Here is a 22,601-nt window from a genome sequence, read left to right as displayed (position 1 = left end):
AGAGAGAGAGAGAGAGAGAGAGAGAGAGAGAGAGAGAGAGAGAGAGAGAAGAAAGACTATTTCTGTCTTACTACTCTAGATACTTCAGCTTCAGGCAATTTCTTCTTGGTGAAGTCTGGTTCTCTGGCTGTCTCTGTCTCTGTCTCTGTCTTTCTCTTTCTGGAGCTGAGATATTTCTCTTCTAGCTGAGAGCTCATTTGCTCTGTATGGTATATTCTCATCTGTATACCTTCTCTGATTTCTATTTGCTGTCAGCTTGGATACATGGATTTATTTGTTATTCACTATGTGTGTTCTTTGTGTAACTGGCATTTGTGGAAAGGGAGTGAAGCCTTGGAAATAGAGCTTGGGGCCCTCTTTTTCCATTAAAGGATGGTGATCAGGAGCTCAGCTTGAACCTAAAAATTATTTCCCCTAGACTAACAATATTTAAAGAGGGTCAGATAGCATAATTCTAGCCTAATACCTTTCTCTGAGGAGAGCAGAGTGGCTTATTTCTGGCACAAATCTCCTTATTCCCTTCCTAGCAAGAATCAAAGTCTCCTTTAGAGAAGGTTGAGCAGAGGAGATTAGAGCTGTCTATTTGTGCGTCTGTGAGCCACATTTAGACAGACTGATGTGGACACACAAAACCTATGTGGGCAATGCACATCTCACCCTTACACAAAGAAAGGAAAAAATAGGCCCTGTGCTAAAGGAACTCATGTTCTAAGCAGGGTGGGGGGTAGGGGGTGGAGTGGTGGACAAGCAATCAGCTAGGTACAATCAAGATATGTATAGAGAAAAAAGTCCTTCCTGCTTTCTCAGTTGGCAGCCTTTTCCATCTCTTCAAATTATCTTGTATTTACTTATCTGTGTCAATCAATACTGTATCTCTCCAGAAGACTGCAAGCTCCTTGAGGGCAGAAATTTTTTTTCTTTGTATCCCCAGTGTTTCACACAGTGATTGAACTGAATTAAACTAAATTCTGCCTCGTGATCTTTGATACTTCATAGCTGCTGATTTACGTGTGGCAGCGTGGTATAGTGCAAAGACCTCTAGGACTCAAGTCAGAAAATTTGGGTTCCAATCATGCCCCCATAGTTTCCTGTATGACTCTGGGCCCCAGAATCCTTATCTGACAAATGAGGAGCTTGGACAAGATGACCTCTGAGGTTTCTTCTCACTCTATATCTAGGATCCTATCACCTAACTTCCCGAATAATCCAGTATTTGGGGAGTAAAAAGAAAATGCTTCTCCAGTGAAAACTGGATGTAAAAGCAGATGTTGTAATGAAAAGGAATTTTATAAGCTCAAGTCCTCCTCAAGGCCATACCTCTCTAATAACTTCAGTTCTCCCACAGTCTCAGAAGCTATGAAGCTGGGGTGTCATCTGGAGTGGAGGGAAAGAACAGGAGGAGGTGAGGCTGTCCTCTCCCTGCACTATGATGCCACATGGCTGGGGTTCTTCTTGGACCCAAAAGGTTAAACAAGCTCTGGTCTTCACTGTGCAATGAGAGATGGGATCAGCTGCTTTCTATGTTTCTTGTCAAGTACTCCCACTCCCAGATCCTCAGAGCATGTCTAGTCCAACCCATCCTCCCCAAAAAAGAATCTACCCTTTGACAGACCCAGCAAGTGGTTATCCATTTGGCTGTGCCTGGAGGTGCCTTTCTCCTGGGCCCTCCCACCCCCATCCCAAGCTCTGACCTTGTGTTCTAGGTCCAATGCTCTAAGGACTCTTCCAGCCCTGCTAAGTCTCTGGTTCCAAGATTCTATACTTTATGAGAACACACGTAAGATAATCCAGAGATGTTCAGATCTATTATTAGCAGGGCTCCAGTGGTGATCAAGTAAATGCATAAAGAGTCAGAAGAAATGAGTTCAAACCCCACCTCTGATACTTGATGCCTCTGTGACTTTGGGCAAATCCCTTAACCTCCCTCAGTTTCCTCATCAGCAAAATTAGACGGGGTCACCTAGATAGCTGGCCTCTGGTATCCCTTTCAGCCCTAAAACTATGATCTCATGACCTGGCTCTCTAACTTCCACCTGTGTGAACATGGTGAGATCACTTATCCTGCCCCTCTCTTCCTCATCTGTAAAATGAGGGTCTTGATCAGAGGAGCTCTGAGTTACCTTCCTGCCCTCAGTTTATAATCCATCCAGCCTATCAATATTTATCACCTTGTATTCTTTTTCTCTCCACAAGAGAGTTTCCTTTATAGGATTATATAGACTCCTAGACCTTAGGAGTTTGTAGTAGCTTTAGAGATAATCTGAGGAAAATTTTATAATAATATTTACAATAAGAACTGTGCTTTATTGCAATCAATCATGGAATGCTTTAAGCTTTGCAAAGTACTTTACCCAGACCATTTTGTCTGATCTTCACAACAACCCTATGAGGGAAACACCAGTTTCACAGATGAAGAAATTGAGGCTCAGAGATGTGAACAGACTTTCTTTGTGTCACACAGCATCTAAGTATTTTGGGGGTAAGGTTCAAACCCAGGTCTTCTTGAACCCAAGTTCAACAGTCTTTCCATTCCTCCAGGTTACTTTAGGTGTCATTGCTCAGCTCTCATTTTTAAAAACAGCCTTAATTACATTCTCTTTAATAATCTTTTTGGAGTTTATGTATCTTTGTGATATTTTCCTTATAATGTGGAGTACACCCCAAAGATCTAACCTTTCTTAGACTAAAGAGTGCGAATGTGGCTGCTATCACAACTACATTAAAGTTAATTTAGATTTTAATTACATTAGACATTCACGAAGCAACAAGTAGGTCTTCAAGGTGCCCCTTGATGAGGATAAACCTGACCGCTCCCTCTCACCTCCAAATCTTATGTCCCAATTTAACAAGGCAACAGATGTTTATTAAGTGTCTGTTCTGTGAAAGAGAATGTGGTACAGTGGCTTAAGGGCTGGCCTTGGAAATTGGCAAATCTAGGTTCAAGTTTTGCTTCTGACACGTGCAAACCGCGCAAGTTCTCAGTGACCCAGGCTACTCTATGGGACTGGCTGTTGTCCCTTGTTCCCGAAGAGGATGAAAACGACCTCACTACGTTAGAGTCAAGTTACAATGCTTCCGACTGTGGCTGATCAGATCAGCATGAGCTCCGAATGCTCTACCACAGGTCGGGCCCAAATAGCTCATGTGAACATTTGGGGTGTATTCTTTAAATTTGCGCACCTTGTGTTTCTTTTGAGCTACTTCAATTCTACTTTGCTCACAAAGCACAGCACCTTCTCTGATGAGGGCGTACCATGCTGGGCAGTCCTGGGCCAGTGTCTCCCATGTCATGCCATCAATTCCAAAGTTCTTGAGAGAGACTGGCCCTCTGGGACTGTCAGACTCTCTAAGACCAATCTGCATTGAGGGAAAGGGGTTTCCACATTTGCCATGCCGATGAAATCACAAGTCCAGCCCCTTCCCTCCTCACATCCCTCCAAAAAGAAAAGTTCAAAGCTTTCCCTGCTCCCATGGAAATTGCTATTTACTATGAGTGGGGAAGTGTGAAGAGGAAACCTCGCCACTTGGCTAACCAACTCAGGGGAGGGGCGGAGATAGAGCAATGGGAAAATCAGGCTGTCTTCTCTAACTCTGTTCCTGGAAAACATAAACCCCAAAGAAGGATTCCATCAGTGTCACTGCAGCATTTGGGGGGAAATGAGATCTTCCAGGCTGGTGCATTTTCACTTGCGATGTTTGTTAAATAACTATATTACAAGCCCTAAATGCAACTATTCACAGCCCTTATTAAGATGGTACTGGAAGTGCCCACGGTGTCTCCAGAATCAGAAAAAGAAAGCAGCTGGCCAGTTGAGACCAGATATTAGCATATGAGACTCAATTATATCTTCTTGAAAGCATAAATGACAGCTTACTTTAATAAAAAAAAATTGCAGGATTGTATTTTTAGCAATGAACATGCAGGATGAATGAATTCTAGCCTCCTAATCGAATCAGGGCTCAGTTAAAATAAACTCCCAACACTACTATCATCTCTTCAGAATCACTAGTCTTGAGTCTACCTGTCAGAAGGTTTCTCCTCCCTTGCAAGATACATAATAATCTCATTCACAATCACACAGTTGCACGACACACAAAAAGGCTGACATAGTTCCTTCCTGTCTGTGGCTGTCACGCTCCTATTGAGTGATTGCTTAGCTGTAGCAATACCATCTTTTGACGTTGCTCGATTTCCAAACGCCTCCATGCCTTCTTGGATCTCTCTTTCCTTTTTGGCAGACTGTGATTTATAAGTGCATAATATTCCTAGGGAAGATGGGTAACTTCTGCTAGGAAAAAAAAAATGATTTCCTTGGTCTCAGGAAACCCACCTCTCTTCTGTGGGCTGTCAATAAGGATCACGCTTAGTTGAGCAGTCTTAAGGGGCTATGTCCTCATCGTGCTGAATGAAAACTTGCTTACTTGCTAAAAGAAAGAGTAATACTAATTTGGTATCTTGATGCAGTCTTTAAAAGCTTGATTTATAAGGGTCTCCTCAAGGCCAGGTCAAGCCAGGCATTTCTTATTCTAATTCTCCTTTACCTCCTCCATTCCCTTAGGTATATTGGATTGCTTACATTTTATAAAAAGGATTTTGTTGATGGTTTTGTCTTTACATCACAGGTCATTATGCAGCCCATTCTCCGAAGAGAACCTTCCATCGTGGAAATGAAAAAAAAAATCAGCAAAAACAAATAACACAGAAACCTTATCTAAAAATGTAAATGATATTCTGTGCTAGTAATCCACCACCTCTTTGCCAGTAAGGAAGAGATTTATTACCTCTAAGGTCTTTGGGACTGTCACTGTATAGTGTCTCTTTTGGGCTCTCTGTCCACAGCTCACATGCAGCTTTCCTTACTTTTGAGGTACTCTGTGGGTCTGAATTCCTAAAACTATAGCTCACAAGTCCCCACTGGTGTGTTTACCTGTAAGTTAGCCACTTGATCCAAATAGAGAGTAAAGGCATTTATTAATATTAATAATAATTACATCATAGAAAGTGTCAAGGGCTGGCAAAGGGCTGTACATATTTCATCTCATATACTGTCTAATATGATCCTCACAACACTATTGTGATGTAGGTGCTATTATCTCTCCGCTTTTTCACACGAGAGAGGTTAAATGGTTTGCATAGTATCACATGGCTGGTGGGTGTCAACATTTGTAGTACTCTACAAGAGGTGTGTGGGGATAAACTTGAAGAGAAGGTCTCAGCAACTGAGTTCTTGCCATACCATTGTCTCTTCCTGACTGCTGAAGTTGACCTCTCAATTTATTCCAATTATTCCAAATTATTCAATTTATTTCTCAATTTATTTATGGCTTAAAAATTATTTATTTTGTTTTGAACTTATGAAATAACACAAGTATTTCCATAACATAGTAGAATAAAATAAAAGATGATTGTACATAAAAATGTAAATCTATTATGTATCACCTGCTATTCCTTTTAAACATATAATAAAGTTATCATGTAACTCTTTCCTTTTTTTTTCCCTCTCTTCCCACACCCGCCCTAGAGATGGCTATCATTGGACATAAATATGTGTATATGTGTGTGTATGTATGTATGTATATATGTATGTATGTGTGTATGTGTGTAAAATCATTCTACACACTTGTTTATCAGTTCTTTCTCTGGGTGCAGATAGTGTCTTCCTTCATAGTTCCTTTATTGCTTATTTGGGTATTTATAATAGTCAAAGTGACTTGGTCACTCAAAGTTGTTCTTGAAACAATATTGCTGTTACTGTATACAGCATTCTCTTGGTTCTGCTCAGTTTGCTCTTCATTATTTTATGCAAGTCTATCCATGATTTTCTAAAATCACTGAGCTCATCATTTCTTACAGCACGGTAGTATTCCATCATATTCACATACTACAACTTGTTCAGCCATTCTCTAATAGATGGGCATCCTTGCAATTTCCAGTTGTTTGCCACCAAAAAGAGAGCTGCTGTAAATATTTTAGAACATGTAGGGTTTTTTTTTCCTTTTTCCCTAATCATCTTTGGAAATAGACCGAGTAGTGGTATTGCTGGGTCAAAAGGTATAGGCAGTTTAATAACTTGTTTTTTAGCTAGCTTGTTTTAAAAAGTCCTGGTCCAATGGGCACAGTTGATCTCAAATAATCAGTAGACACTTCCTGTGGGGTGCCTGTTAACCTTCATCCAAAGGTCAAAGCCCTATAACCCTTTCAAGGGCTTAAGGAACTCCTTCATATCTCCTAAAGTGGGACAAGGAAAGGGAGGGAACAAACATTTATTAAATGCCTACTATGTGCTAGGCACTTTACAAATATCATCTAATTTGATGAAATAATACTTTAAAAGAGTGGAGATGTGTTTGTACTGGCCAAAGTCCGGAGGGAACACAGTCTTTAAAACTAGCTATCAGGCCATTCGACATGATCGCCCCAAACACTTGTCATCAGTTTTTTCCATTACTCAGGGTTCACCTCTTGCTATACTGGGAAGCACTACCATTTTCACTTTTTATCAGTGTTAGTGATCTAAAGAACATTATTACTTAGTCGGGTTTTTTAAAATCAGTGTTACTGATCCAAAGAACAGTCGTCTTGGAAATTTTCAGCATTCACGACAATGCCAAAGAAGGACATTAAAGAAAAATGAGGAGAAAGCTGCTATGAATGAGCAAAATGAAGGGGAAGAGACAAAGGCTGAATGTGATGGGCAACTTGGCTGGCGAGAAGGAAGAGCACGTTCTCACTGGATGACTGGAGCTACCGGAAGAGGAGTAGCAGAAAGGAAAAAAGGGACGAAAAATGCAGAGAGAAATCTCACTGTTTTCCCAAGGTGGAAGGTATCTCAGAAGCCATCTAGTCCAGGGCTTCTTTTTTTTTTTCTTCTGTTTTTAGGTAAGGCAATTGGGGTTCAGTGACTTGCCCAGAGTCACACAGCTGGTGAGTGTTATGTGTCTATGGCTAGATTTGAACTGAGGTCCTCCTGACTACAGGGCTAGTCCAGAATTTCTTAACCCAGGATCTGTCGACTTATTTTTAAAAAAATTCTAATAATAGTATTTCAATAGAAATCCTATGGATTCTACTTTCTGCATTATTCTGAGAAGGGGTCCAGAGGCTTCGATAGACTGTCAAAGGTCCATGACATGAAAAATGTTAAGAAGCTCTGGACCCTGTCTGATCCACATCTGAAAAAAAAAACCCATTATAACATACCATTAAATGACCAACCTGCTTCCACTTGAAGACTTCTGAGGAAGAGGAACCTATCATCTCTTGAGGAAGCTCAAGAGTTGTCTTGGACAACTCTAATTCATTGGAAAGATTTTTTTTCTCAACACTCAGGCTCCTCACGACTTCTACCCACTGCACTTGCCCAATGCCGATTGGAAAGGCAAAATAACTTTTAGGGGCAAATAGAGTTGACTGAGCCTTTGTGCAATTTTGGAAGGTGCTTCCTACCTTTAAAACAAAGACACTGCTACTGGACTGCTAGAAGTAGAGAGCAAATCATGATGTTGCTGAAGAACTGTGTGTCATGGAACTCATTTCTGAACATGATCTATCCCCTGAACAATTCAATTTCATTTTATTCTATTCAAAAATGTTCCTCAACAAATACATATATGTGTATATATATATATAAATATATACATACACACATACAAACACACACACACACACACACACATATATATATATATATATACATGCACACACACATATGTAGTTGTTCAGTTGCTTCAGTATCCAACTTGGCAAAGACACTGGAATGGATTTGCCATTTCCTTCTCCAGCTCATTTTACTGATGAGGAAACTGAGGCAAACAGGGTTAAGTGACTTGTCCAAGGTCACAAATTAGTAAGTGTCTGAGCTCAGATTTGAGCTCAAGAAGACTCATCTTCCTGACTTCAAGCCTGGCACTTTATATACTGTGCCACCTAGCAACAATTATTATGTTTACTTTACACATGAAGAAACTGACTTGCCCAGATGCTAGTAAGCACCTGAGATGGGATTTGAACTCAGGACTCCAAATGCCTTATTCTTATCCACTGAGCCACATAGCTGCCTATTTGCTGACCCCAAACTGTGTGCACAGCACCTTGAGGGATACAAAGATGAGTAACACATAGGAGCTTGCAGTCTATTGGGGGGGATTAAAAAGCATGTAAGAGATAGAAGATGATAAAACACAAGGGAAGGCAGGACTCAGGGAAGGTTTTGGGAGAGGTGGAATTTGACTTTGATCTTCATAAGGATGGGATTTTAACAGGCAGAGATGTAGAAGGAGAGTGTTCCAATAGTTCTGGCAATGTTGTACCTACCAGATGCTGCTGAATCAAGCACCCTTTGGTTTAGGCAGAGTGAGGCAGGTTGACTACTTGTGTATACAAACCCTGAGGGCTCCCATGAAATAAAAATCTTTCTTAGACATTTCAAAAGTTTTCACCTGCTGCCAGAACTCTACAACTAGAAATTTTGGGGGTGGCACTGGTAGAAGAGGGACAACTTGAGGGGGGATGACACAAGGTCCCATGTGGGAGAGTAATGCCAGGGCACTGGACCCAGGCATGGCTGCTACCAGAGGGCTGGAGCAGAGGTAAGTGAACCAGGAAGGAGTGGTATCTTGAGGAGTAAGCAGAGTGTCTAGTACAGGGGTGGGGAACCTGTGACCTTGAGGCCACATGTGGCCCTCTAGGTCCTCAAGTGCAGCCCTTTGACTAAATCCAAACTTCACAGAACAAATCCCCTTAATAAAAGACTCTGGTAGTTTCCTGTTTTTACTTGTGATTCTTGCCAACTTGGTGTTTAGCTCTGTTGTTTCTACCTATTGAAGGAGATCAGGTGCTCCAGCATCCTTTAAACTTCAGTAGCCTTTACCTTAGTTAGAGTTTCCTCATTTTACTTATACCTTTGTCTGATGGATGAATGAAAATTTTCCAAGTGTTCTCTTGTCATTGTGTCCCTTCATGGAAAACAAAATCACTTTGACACCTCAAGGAATAAAAAGCAGTTCTGTTGTTAGCCATAGAGCATCCTTCCAGGAAGCTGAGTTAGCATCATGGAATCAAAGAATCTCACGAGTAAGCAAGACTGTGGAAGATGCCTAGCCCACCTTTCCTCCCAAGATAGGTATCTTTTCTACAATGACCCTGATCAATGGTCATCCAGGCTTTGTGTTCCCTCTTAGGACTGCTTTATGGCCTCCTTGCTTGCTATGGCTATCTTATTCTTTTAGCTTTAGGCCAGGAAGTTTATTCAGAATATGAAATATTATAAGAGAAGAGCTTTCATCAGAAACTTGTTTCATCATGCAGGTACTTTATGGGGCTTTCAACTTCATTATAAAAATTATGGCGATATAATTTTTAATGTTTCTTGTGCCTGGAATTCTACTAAAAGTCAAATGTTTAGGAGAGCTTGGAGAACATGGCGGCCTTTGCAGATTTTTTTTTTGTCTTACTAGTGACAAAGAATGTGTAGGCTTTGAAGTTATTCCTCCCTCTAGTATTAAAGAATAAATTCTCAAAAATAGTGAATGATGCTCTTGTTTCTCTTGGCAATAATAAGCTGAGTGTCAGGAAGACTGAAGATACAAATAGATGCTTGAGGTCTATTGCATTAGCGTTAGATAATGCTCTCAACACTACTGCCAGCTTGGTGTTTTCTCAACACCACTGTCCAGTCAAAAAGTGCTGATGCTAACCTTGAAAAGGAAGGGTTTGGAAGGGAGAAAAACTCTTGGGAGGTTATTAGAAATGACTCATATAAGGAATTCAAAGAAACATTAGAAGAATAATATAAAGGGATGCAGAGTGAAGAAAGCAGATCCCAGAGAACAAAAGAAATACTGATTAAAGCTATGCAAATAATCACTATGGCGGATGGCAGCAAAGGGATTGGGGCAGGATCAATGACTTCACTGGTGTGCGAAACTCCCCCAAGAGAGAAATGTAAGGAAGGGCAGCACTTGCTAGACAATTTATATAGTCTAGAGCATTGGGACTTTCCTGGGGTCACGTAGCCTGTATATGTCAGAGGCACTTAAAACCAGGTCTCCATGACTCTGAGGCCAGCTTTTTAATCTGCTAAACTAAAGCCCATGGGCTGCAATACTCCCAAGAAGGACCTAAACCAGATTAAAATGTAATTGGGGAATTTTTAAACAAAATAAACATAAATACAATGCAACCTAGACAATGTTATTATGTGGTTTTCTAAGTCAAAGTGCACTGACAGAGATCTTTATGTATGGTTTAGGGGTCACCTTTCTATCTGAGTTTGATCCCACTGAGTTATTCTGCCTCTCTAAGGTAACAAAGCCCTGGTTAAATACAACAGATGTTATTGTTGCTGTACCTTGTTCAAGTTCTGGTACGTGGTATTTTTTTTACTTCAATATGCCAGTGGATATAGGACCTCACTATTGTTTATGGTTCTTCCAATGATGCAGCTTGCAGCTTATCCATGCCAGCTTATCCAGTGGGACTTTTACAACATCCCATAAGTTTACCACGAGGTGTCCTATGCAAGGTGATTGGGGCCTTCTTTGAGTTCTCCTGACTTCAGGATACCTGTGCTATATAATACAGAGATTGTCTAGCAGTTATCTCTCAGGTTGCAACATGCCCAAACTATCTTTTCCTTATCTCCTAAATGCCTCTGATGACTTCCTTTATAGCCCTTATTCATAATTCTGCTTTATTGATTAGGATGCAGTCATTTCCACTGGGTACTGCAATGTTGCCCTTTGGATAGCATCAACTTCAGTTCTTTGAAGACTTTTTCCCCCCAATAAATAATGCGCATAGCTATACAGACTGTCAGCCATAAACACTGTTTTGTGTTATTCTGCTGAATGCTTTTAAGGAAATACACTTTGTAGTTTATTTGAAGTTTTTGTGTTTGGCAGTTGTCCTGAAACAAAAGTCATCAATAAAGAAATTAAGCAAAGGAAGAAAGGAGGAAGAAAAAGCCCTGAGGAAGAAAAAAGAAAAGTTCTTATTAGACGAAGCCTTTGGGTTTTGACTCAATAGCTCACTTTGTAGAAACACAGCCCAGGAGATTGGGCATAGAGAGACAATTGACGGAAAATCAAGGTGAAATGGAAGAATTATCCCAAGGAAAGCAGATGCAGTTCTATTGGCAGGGTGAAATACAGTTTAGCCTCATGAATCTGTATGAAGAAGTACAACTACATAATGCACCACAGAGATGTGGGTCTGGGAGAATGCTCAGAGATCAACCCGCCAGTAGGTCAACAAGCATTTGTTAAATGCTTACTATGTACCTGATACTATGTTAAGTTCTGAGGATACACATACAAGGAAAAGAAAGACAGCCCTTGTCCTCAAGCAGTTTCCACTCTAATGAGGGAGGACAACGCATAAAAGGGAAGACCTCCACTGAGCAGGTGGGCAGGGCAGGTGTACTACCTCCCAGGGCAGCCAGCAGGAAGCTCCTCCTGTCGTGAAGCCTACATTTGTCCTTTTGTACCCTCCATCTATCATTTCTGGTTTTCTAGAGCCCAGCAGAACAAGGTCCATTCCTCTTCTATGTTATATAGCCATTGAAACACTTGAAGGCAATCACCATGTCTCCCCAGGTCTTATCTCCTTCAGGATAAGCATGATTTAGTTTGTTCTGGTGTGGGGGTCTTTAGCTTTGAAAAGTTTATATTCTAGCAGGAGAAGAGAAAAATAGGTGAAAAAACTCAAAACCAAAACCCTGCCCCATAATACAGCTTTCTATTTTCTATATATGATGTCAGTCAACCAATACGCATTTATTAAGGGCTCACTACATACTAGGCACCGTAGAGAGTCCTGGAGATACAAAACCAAAAATGAAACCATCTCTGCTCTCAAGAAGATGACTATTTAAGACTTCAAAGTCCTTAAATTTCCCCATGTGCAGACGATGACCTCCCCACAACCTGGGTGCCGGCCTTTTTGAGTGGCTGTGACTGAGCATCATCCATCGCCCCTGCAGACAACCTGGTACAGAGCCTGTTGCTGCTGATTTCCTCTCTGAAGGCTCTCTAGACCACTAGGACTGGTCAGGGGATGGGCCACGCTGACATCAGCTGGGATAACTCAGGGATGACTCCCTTCCCCCCACAGGCACTAGAGGACTTTATGCACAATATATTAATTTTAATTTTTTAACCTTTTAGTTTTGGATCAGACCTGTGATTTCATCAAACTCTCAGGAAGAGATCTGCTTCTATCAACACAGATCAGCTCCTGTTTTTCACCGAATGCAGGGATTCTTTATCAGGAGTCTGTGAACATTTTTTTCCCTCCAAATCCATTTTGATAACTATTTCAAAATAATTGGTTTTCTTTACAGTCCTTGGAATTTTATTTTACACATCTAAAAACATGATTTTGAGCAATGGGTTCACTGGCTTCCTTGAATGCCAAAGAGGCCCAGAACACATACCAAAAAGGGTTAAGAGCCCCCAGTTTAGAGCCTTAAAGGGTCCTCTGGAGCACTGAGAGGTTATGACTTGCCCAAGGTCACACAACCAGGATGTGTCGGAAGCAGGACTTTATCACAGGATCACAGGATCATTTGATATAGACCCAGATAAAATAACTTCTTCATTCATAAAATAAAAATAGACTTTAAATTAGAGGAAAAGGATAAAGAACAGAACAATGAGAATCAAAAAGAAATAGCACGTCCTCCTAAGTGCTGCTTTCTTCTGGCTAACCGTATCCTCCCATGCCATGCTTTTATGTGCCCTCCCCATTCTGTTCTTTCTCTCCTGGGCACACTCAAACTTGCCACCGTTGCTCCCAAAATGTGACCCTGAGACCAGAGGATATGTCTCTAGACCTGATATGAGCAGGACAGAGTTCAGCACGACCATCGGCTCCCTCCTGTTAGAGGCTGATGACGTCTCCACGTATGTGTAATGCCACAGTTGCTTGCTTGGTTTAGGTTATATTAGGTGAGACAATAGAAAGCTTCTGTCTTTCTCCATACATAACACAGAAGAGTTCTAGATGCCATCTAACTCAAGTAAGGGGTCTTGAGTTTCTAATTCTGTTTTTAGGACCAAAGGGATGGTTAGTAGTTCAGAGCCAGAAGCTCATTAAGGAAAGCCAGGCTCAAGTTCACAATGTCCACTCAAAACTCCCCATTGCCCGCAAGTGACCTCACAACTGGAAATCGTGGTCTCTGCTAATAGCTATGCATACGGAAACACTTTAATTAAAGAAATAGATAGTCCATGATTGTGGGCTTGACGTTTACAAGACAATCATTCTGGTAAAATCATATTCCATGAGAGGAATGGAAAGTTCTAATATGTTATTCCCAGAAGCCCAAGATTAAATTAATTTCATTTGGAATAAATCTCTGCAAAAGTTATATCAGACATACCGGGCTGCTTCCGAATATCTCCCCAGACATCTAAACACTGTTGCCTGACGAAGATGATTCCGGAAATAGGCTGGATTTAAAACAATGCTCCTTGAAGAGATAAGATAAATGTGCATGTTGTTAGGCTTTAAAAAGATAATTACCAAAAGGATTTGGGAATGGGCACATATACAGTCAATTTTATACAGTATACATTTTTTTAAAAAGATACTAATGAATGAGCCCTTATCCTCTTTCCCCTTGACAGCTCTGACAAATGAACAAGCATTATTGAAAAGTCAATTAAAATTGCATCATAAAAGCAATCTTATTTATAGCATTGAGTATTTTTACAGATAGAGCAATTACTGGTAAATCTTTGAGCTGAAGTTACATTCCACTTAGCTAGCATATAACATAAGCCCTAGTGCTAATTTATTCATTTATATTTTTGGATTTGGCAGCAACTTCATATTATTATTTATGGGACATCTACCTACAATCAATAAAGGAAAAGATGGCTGGCTGCAAAATTCTAGCAAAAAAGGAAGTAATTGCTATTTTGGTGAAAATGTTCATTTAAGAAACACCATCAAGGTTCATTTCTCTCTCTTTTCTCCTCCTCCAGCCCCCGCCCACTTGGATAGACAATAGAATGGAGAGGAGTGAGCCCTGGACTGAAGTGCGGGAGGTCTGGATTTTAGACTTGGCATTGTCACTGACTCAGTGTGAGACATTAGATAAATCTCTGGGTTTCTGTTTGTGCCTCTGGAAAAAGAGAGAGCTGGAGTAGGTGATTTCTAGAGCCCTTCTCACCATAATTTGATGACAAATTGGAAGTATTGGGACTCACTAGGTTCTTGAAATCCTTGTATCTGCAACTGGCAATGAAATCTTCGGCATTAGAATCCCTTGGCAAGAGCAGGGTCCCTCTCCATGTCTAGCTGCCTCCAGCCCCAGCAAAAGTGGGCAGAGGGAAACCTCCATTCCTCCAATGAGGACTAGTAGGGACTGCTTTTTGAAATCTCCACAAAAGCACTAGCTCCTTATGTACGGGGGCGGGGGAGAGTGACAAAGAAGGAGGTAATCTGTGCTTTAAAGGACCCCCAAAGTAATAGGATGACAGGACTCCAGAGGCCATTTATTCCAGAGCAGGACCCTCCCTCTATGACCTCTCTGACAAGTGTTCCTCCAGCTTCGTCTTGAAGACCTCTGGCAAATTTTGCCTCAATCTGTGACGGTTTCAGAGTCCTAATTATTGAGAGGCAGTGAGACCTAAGGAGAAAGAGCCAGCCTCAGAGTTGCAAAGTCATGGGTTCAAGTCTCACCTTTGCTATACTTTGGCTATGTGACCCTGGGCAGGGTACTGAGCTTCTCATTGCAGAATAAGTGCTAACGTGGATTGGAAGCAGGGGCTTCTTCATCTAGAAGCTCCTTACGTCAATGAAGCACTTGATCAGTTCCCTATACCCAAGACAACTAGGTGCTGCCTGAACGTAGCATTTCTTTCATTGAGCCCAAATTTGTCTTTCTGCAGATTCTATAAAGAACTCCTTATTAAGCCCTCTGGGCCCACACAGGGTTAAGCTGAACCTTTGCCCACACGACAGTCCCTTCTTTCCCCAACCAAACACACAAGGCAATAATCCTGTCCCTGTGAATATCCCTTTCTTTGGGCTTTGAGGTTAAGAAGCCTTGCTTTGTAGAATGAGAATGAATCACAGAGCCTCAAAGATGGAAGCGATGTCAGAAACCACCTCATTAAGCACATGAGAAAGGGAGAGTGAATTGCTTGTAATATGACATGTACATAGGACAGACACGTATAGAGAAATGAGTGAGATGTAAGAAGGGAAAAGTCACCTTTGACTTTGAGAGAGAAGGATTAGGGAAAGCTTTAAAGTAGCTCTGAGGGAGACCCTGACTTAAGTTTGGAAGGAAGAAGAGAATTCCGGCAATCAGTGATGGGGGGAGAGTATGTTTCAGACGTGGGCAATGGTCTGTGTGAATGAACAGAAGCAGGAGAATGCTGAAGGAAGACAGAAGAGGACAGAGAATAACCCTATTTGGAACCTGGAATGTGTGAAGGGAAATCATGAAGGATAATGATAGAAACATGATTTTAAGTCTGATTTGAGATGTCCTTTAATGAAGGCAGTGTACAATAGCAAAACGAATGTTGTACTATGGAGTCAAAGATTCTGGGTTCAAATCTCAGATCTGTTGCTCACCTTGGGCAAGTTGCTTATCATCTCAGGGCCTCAGTTTCCTCTTTTGCCAAATAATGGGGTTGGACCTGATGACCTCTAGGGTTCTTTCTTACTCTAAACCTGATCCTAGATCTCCAGGGCTCTCTCCAGGACTCTTGTCTTCTCCACCAAGGATGTGTTCTTCCTGACTCCAAATCCTGTGCCTTATCCATGAGGCTCCACTGCCTCCCCGAGATAAGAGGCATCCATATAAAAGCCACAGACGAACCTTAAAAATCATTGAGTTCATTCCCTTTGATTTAAAGATGAAGGAAACGGGCCTCGAGACGGAAAACCATGTGTCCAAGTTTACCCAGCTGGGAGGTGATGGAGTTAGGACTCCTGACACCAAGACTGGGCCTTCTCTGCTACACTCTGCTCTTCCTCCCTTATCATGAACCCTGAATTAATGGAATTTGAATTAATGAGATTTTGCTGCATCTGTGGGTGAAGAGTTATGCAGATACAGGAATTACTCACTTGAGGACATTAATCATTTTCCCTTCATTTTGAGTTGTGCTTCTTTTAAAATCTACCTTTCGCTGCTTCCCATTGGAAAACAAAGGAACGTAAGAAATGCACAGCATGGATTTATTTCATACCAAGATAAAATTAATAGAACCAGGTAGCACTTTTAATTTTAGGAGAGAAAAAAGAGTGAATTATTCTACATAGAAGCAACATATCATTAGAGTACTGGAAATCAAGGGGTTTTAAAAGACTATGCATATATTAACTATGACACAAAAACAGAATTAAATTGGATTATTCTGTCATTTTCATTGCCCATCCTAACCATCTAAAGTCTATTTCTCTTTATTACACACACACACACACACAGACAGACACACACAATCCTCTGATAGCTAGAAATTTTTAAAACATTTCACTATCTTTTGAGAAGGGATGATTAACATATCTGTTCCTAATGCTCTGGAAAATTCTAAGTAATACATTCTATTTTGCAATAGCATTTACTTACTTTTCTCCTTTATCCTAACTATCATTTATGGAGTACTTAGACAGTATATGTCACCATATTAAGTATTGTACATTGTGATAAAACTCAAATGTGATTTTTTTTCTTTTTGAATTTTTGTTAAAGTGAAAAACAGTGGTAAAGATAACAGAAATGAATAAGTGACTGTATGAAAAAACCCATCGTATTTATTAAGTACTTATATGTGCCAGGCTCTGTGCTAATTGCAGGGCTACAAATGAAAAGCAAAAGCAGTCTCTGCTCCCAAGAAGCTTATATTCTAGTAGGGAGTGACAATACATATGTAAGAATGGTGGCCAAGAAAGGGTGTTTTGGTTTGGAAAGTTACAGGGATGATGAGTTGAGTCATAGGGGTGTAGATGGGCACATCCTTTCCAGGACTAGCACTCGTACCAGTGAGCCTAGCTAGCTTTGTGATAGCATAAGGAATTCTGTCAGAAGAATGATGGCGTTTGGGTTAGAGAAAGCAAAGAATTAGCTCTTGATGATAAAGCTGAGATTAGGGAGAAGTTACAGCCTTAAAGTGCAAGGATACTTAAGTAACTGAATAGCTATTGAGTATTAGATAAATATTTTAATAGATAAAGGCATTTTGTTCAGTCAGCAGTCACCAGGTTGATTGAAGGATGGTACATTTATTTTTTTTTAGCCACAGTAAAGATGAAAAATTATGCGAGTAGAGGGGGGTTGATGTCTGCATCAGAGAAGCAGAGTGCCCATACTGATGAAATCTTAAATATCTGGGGTATCTCTGATTAGAGTCTGACTGAGGATATCTATGAGTGTCCCATTTACATATTCTTGGGGATTGGAGATTGTTTAGTCATCAATGACATCCTCCCTCAATTCAATCCAGCAAACAATGTCTGCCCAAATGAAGTGAATTGAATTTCCATATCTGAGGGTGAGTTAATTTTCTGAGACGGACCCTAGTAAAGAATTATTTCAAGTCATGCTACTTGAACTTTATTTACATTTGGTGAAACATTGGTGAGATCCACTAAATGAGTTTTGTATAATTTTGGGGGGGCAAAGACAGTGATAGTCTATAGAAGACAAGTCTCTTTTGGTTCTAGGATTCTATGATTTTTCAAATCATCCCTAAAAAGTGACCAGCTCCAGAAAGAATTACTCAAAGGTTTAATTTCTCTCCACTTTTGCTAGTTTCCTACATGGCAACTGAAATACATTAAAACTATTATTACATTATCTTATCACAGTGTTATGCAATGTGTTGTTGTTTGTCCTTTGTTTTTGAAGAGGACCAATGATGTCATGGGATGATGTCTTGACTCATTGATGAATTGGATTTGTGAGGCAGAGTTACATAAAGTCATCAGCCTCCCTCTCTCTTCCACTGTCATCAAAATCCAGTGGCAAGACACAAGTCTGGATGACTGGTGGTAGCCTGACAATGACCTTGGCAACTTTGATATCTGATCAAGTTCTAGGTGCTCCACAGTGCCTGTTTCAGTACCATCATGGCTGTTGGAAAAATTGTTCTCATCTGCCCATTCCTGTAGGAAAGTTTTCATGTGCTTGGGGTAGACATCCCATTAACTCACCAATGTGTTTGAGGCCTGACTGTTACCCTCAACCTGCTTTAGCCTATCTGCTGAGTTGGTTTACCCAGTTGTGGCTGCTGTACCTCTCTGTGCCTCAGTTTTCTCATCTGAAAAAATAAGTGGGGTTGGACCTCTATAATCCCTGATAGCTCTAAATCTATGATTCTATGAAGCACATGAATCACATTTATCAAGGATGATATTCAAGGCAGTTAATGAGCAACTTCCTTTCCGCCCACACTTTCACAAACCAGTTGGCAACCATTGGCACAAAGGGTTTTCCCATGAAGTTTGCTTGTGCAGACGATAGTCACAGTTTACAATGGCAACATGGTTTTCTCTCAGGTTATTAACTCTGCTTTGGCTAGGTGATAACATTGGAAGAAATCAATAATTCTCTGGTAGTTAGCAGAGCAGTTATAGCAGCTCTGCTAGAGCAGGATGGACACTGGTCATTTCCAAAAGAATATGGCATCCAGGTAAAATTTCATCACAATATTGGTTTCTTGGCTTTTTTTCCTCTTTCCCAACTTTAAGAAAGATAGCAGGGTGGTAGAGTGGGAGGACCACTGGATTGAGAGGGAACCTGGCTACTCATTCAAACTCTGCTGCTGTGCAAAAGTCACCGAGCCTCAACGGGTTTGGATTTCTCCATATGTATGGGTTTTTTTCTCTGTCTTCCCATGTGCAACATCTTTGGCCACATTTAGACAGTGCTTTCTTGGGTAGCTGACAGTCAGTTCCCAGAGTCTCTTCACCATGGCCCTTCCTTACAAATTTTTCCAATCACCAGAAACTTGGACTCTACCTCTGGCTCCCCGAGACTTCTACACAACTTTCTGAACTGTTCAGCATGCTCCCGTGGGTACCCTGCCCTCATTTCCACTTTCTGGCACCCCTTTATGTGTTGTCTTCCCCCATGTAAGCTCCGTGAAGGCAGGGACTGTCTTGCTTGCTTGTATTTGTGTTTCTAGAACTTAGCACAGTGCCTGGCACCCAACAAACAGTAAATACTTTTATTTCATTGTATCTATATATCCATCCATCTATCCATCTATTTATATATGGATTTGTCTATCTATGCATGTATCTATCACCTAATTATTATTGCTAAACACCAATCAATTCATCAATGGCATGTGATACTTGGTGTGTCTCAAATATTTACATGGAAATGATGAACACACAAAAAAAGTATTGAATATGGAAATCAACTGAAGCCAATATGGGTTCACTAAGAATAAGACAGTTCAAGTTAATGTCATCTCACAGGAACTGCATTGCTCTCTGATCACCTGCTCCTCTCTCAGGCCTACTTATACTCTGAGACCAGTTCCTGCCCTTGGGATAAAGTACACAGGGAACCTTTTGATAAAATATCAAACTGCTTTCTTTGCCCTAAAGTTCCATGACTTTGGCCTAGATTCTTTTTGTGGATTCTGACTACTTGTTCACTTGTCATCAGACCTCCTGACTGGCTATCCAAGTTTCTGAGCTACTTTCTAGCTCTCTTACTTAAGAGTCCTGCCTTATTCTTCAAGATTTGCCTGCTTATTCAGACTCTATCTGCTGTCCATAACTGATACTCAGTACCAATAGATGCTCTTCACTCTAGACTGTCCCTTAGTCCTAAACTCCAGTGTATTACCCCTGGACTTTCACATACATATTTTCTTTTTTCCTTGTTTCAACTATCCTGCTAAAAATGTTGCTCTTGAGTGATATCCCATTTGTAGCCCTTTGCCCAATGCTAATATGTTCTTTCTGGATTGGTTGGTACAACAGGATGATTCCATAGATGTAACACATCTCAAATTCAGCAAAATATTTGGCAGTCTCCCATGATATGCTTGTGCATAAGATAATGAACTGTGTGAAGATCCTCTTAGAGTCATAGCAAGTGGAAAAACTGTGCCCAACTGTTGTAAAGTAACAATTCTGTCAAGCTGGAGGCTAGCTGCCATTCCTACAAGGCTCTCTCCTTTGCCCAGATACTCAATAATTCTATCAATGACTTGGATAAAGACACAAAAGGTATGATTAGCACTTTTGTTAATGACAAAAAACTAAGAGGGGAAGCCAATATTCTATGTGTGGCAGAATTAGTATTTGAATAATTTTATTTACCTGGCATACCATAGTTAGGTTTAAAAAAACACACATAAACAAGTATAGGATGAGCTAGATTAGCAAAGTCATATATGTGAAAAAGATCTCGGATTTTAGTTTGCCACAAGCTTAAATATAAATCAATTAAGCAATTGATTAACAAACACTAAGCGCCTTCTTTGTGGCAGGCATCTCATTAAAAGTGGGACACTGGCAAATTGACGTGCTTTCAGAGGATGATTACCAGAATGCTAACCAGCATTTGGCACAATGACTGGCACATAGTAGCCATTTAACACATGTTTATTGATTGACTAATGAAGTATCTGGAAGACATATCCAATGGTTGGTGGAAACTCATCTATGCCTTACACATATTTATCACAGGGGTTTTGATTTTCTTTCCTTTTTTCAGTTTAGAGGGGGGAAGTGTGGGAAGGAGAGAAAATAAATGCTTGTTAATTGAAAAAATGTTAACAAAAGAAACACATGTACTATTTCTTATCTGAATAATTATTAACAGATTGGGGGAGTCATAATTAGGTACAAGAAGAAGTGAGGATGGAAATTATAATTATCATAACTGTTGACATTTATGTATAAATTCAAGGTCTGCAAAGCACTCTATATCCCTTATCTCCTTTGGCCCTCACCATGATACTATGAGGAAGGTGTTATACTTTTTACCAGTGGGGAAACTGAGGCTAGAAGTCACTCAAGATCACGTAGCTAGTAAGTGTCAGACTCATGATCTAAACCCAGGCCTTCTGGACTCCAAGTATGTTACAGGAATCTATAATAGCTGGGGGTCAGAGAGGGTGAAGGGTAAATAGTATTCCATTAGCATCCCCTTCACTTGGATTGAACTCATCAAAAAGTAGCTTCTGCTCTGATATAGACAGAGCTCTCGTATTCAGGAATTTTCTGTCCTTTACAAACTTTTTTTTGTTTTGTTTTCATGATTGCAGCAGGACCTATTTAATCCACCACCATTTCTTCATTCAGTGATTATTTATTGAGAGTCCTACTCTGGGCTCAGAGTTGAAAGTCATAGGACCTCTGATCCAGCATCATTTTTTTTCAGAAGGAAGGAAAGAAGGAAGGAAGGAAGGAAGGAAGGAAGGAAGGAAGGAAGGAAGGAATGAAAAATGGTCTGGGGAGAGATGCCTTTCTCTGACTTTGGAAGTAGAGATTTATTTAACTATGAAAATCTCAAAGGGCCGAGGTCAAAAGGAATACGAGGTTATGAAAATTATGTCATGGAAGGGTAGCTACATGGTGATATAATGGAATCTTAGCAAATCAGTCCTTTTTAGTCCCTGGGGTCACATCTCAAGAAATTGAGGAGGATTAGTCCTAAAAAGTAAAAATCAGGGCATGAAAACCACCTGCTTACTGAAAAAAGGAGAAATCCAAGCATTCACTGGAATTACCTTTCCTTTACAAGTGTGCCAGAAGAATGGAAAGTCCAATTTGATTCATGGTGGGGGGGGAGAGAATGAGGGATTACAAAAGTCTTGAAGGAGGTAGCTAGTATTAACAGGGCTAATATTTTAAAGTGGAGAAATTACTAGAACTATTAGGAAAGCTTAAATAGCTATTTATAATCTGGCACAGGAACATGTTTTTGCAAAAATAGGGAAAGCAACCATAACTTTTTGTCAAGAAATGTCATTTAACAAACACTAAGGATCTACTAAGTGAATAGAAATATGCTAAGTGTTGTAGGTTTGTGTGGGTGATACTTACAATGGATCTGTGATCTTGCTGAAAATCCCAAGGGCCATCTAGTAAGGTTATCATTCCTTTCAACCTTGGCTCTTTGGGATTTTCAGAGTAAATGAATCTCTGCTTCAGCAAGTCAGAGAACGGCAAATTTTCCCAGACCTTTCTCTTTCCCTTGACCTGAAGAAGTGACACAGGATCAGAGGTCCCATGACTTTCAATTCTGAATCCAAAGGAGGCCCTCAATAAATCGTCACAGAATAAAGAAATGCTGGTGGACTGAAAAAGTCCTGCTTTCATTGTATGATATAACTCTGCATATAACCTTGTTTAAGAACCCTTTGGTTACTAATATCAGGCAATGCTTAAATGTAAGCTCAAATGAAACAATATTTGTAAAGCACTTAGCATAGTGCTTTGTACATAGTAGATACTCAATAAATGTTTTTTCCCTTTCCTTCCTGGTGCTTAGCACAGTGCCTTGTACATAGTAGGCACTTAATAAATGCTTGTTGATTGAGGTACACTCAACCAAAGGTGTTAACCATGGTCCGAGAAATCCTGCTCACTATGAAGGCAAGCTGAATTCCTT

The 22,601-nt window shown here is 40.4% G+C and overlaps 1 protein-coding gene across 1 annotated transcript in view; it reads right to left on the bottom strand.

Moving 5' to 3' along the window:
* The window catches only part of SPATA16 (spermatogenesis associated 16), a 256,503-nt gene that overhangs the window by 139,910 nt on the left and 93,992 nt on the right, over nt 1-22,601 (bottom strand). Inside the window, exon 3 of the mRNA XM_027875661.1 lies at nt 13,383-13,472. Within this exon, the coding sequence (XP_027731462.1) occupies nt 13,383-13,472 (90 nt within the window). The remainder of the gene's footprint in view (nt 1-13,382; nt 13,473-22,601) is intronic.

Source organism: Vombatus ursinus, unplaced genomic scaffold (genome assembly GCF_900497805.2).
Source record: "Vombatus ursinus unplaced genomic scaffold, bare-nosed wombat genome assembly UNPS02014810.1, whole genome shotgun sequence".
Lineage (NCBI taxonomy): Eukaryota > Metazoa > Chordata > Mammalia > Diprotodontia > Vombatidae > Vombatus > Vombatus ursinus.
This window is presented reverse-complemented; position numbering and strand designations above follow the sequence as displayed.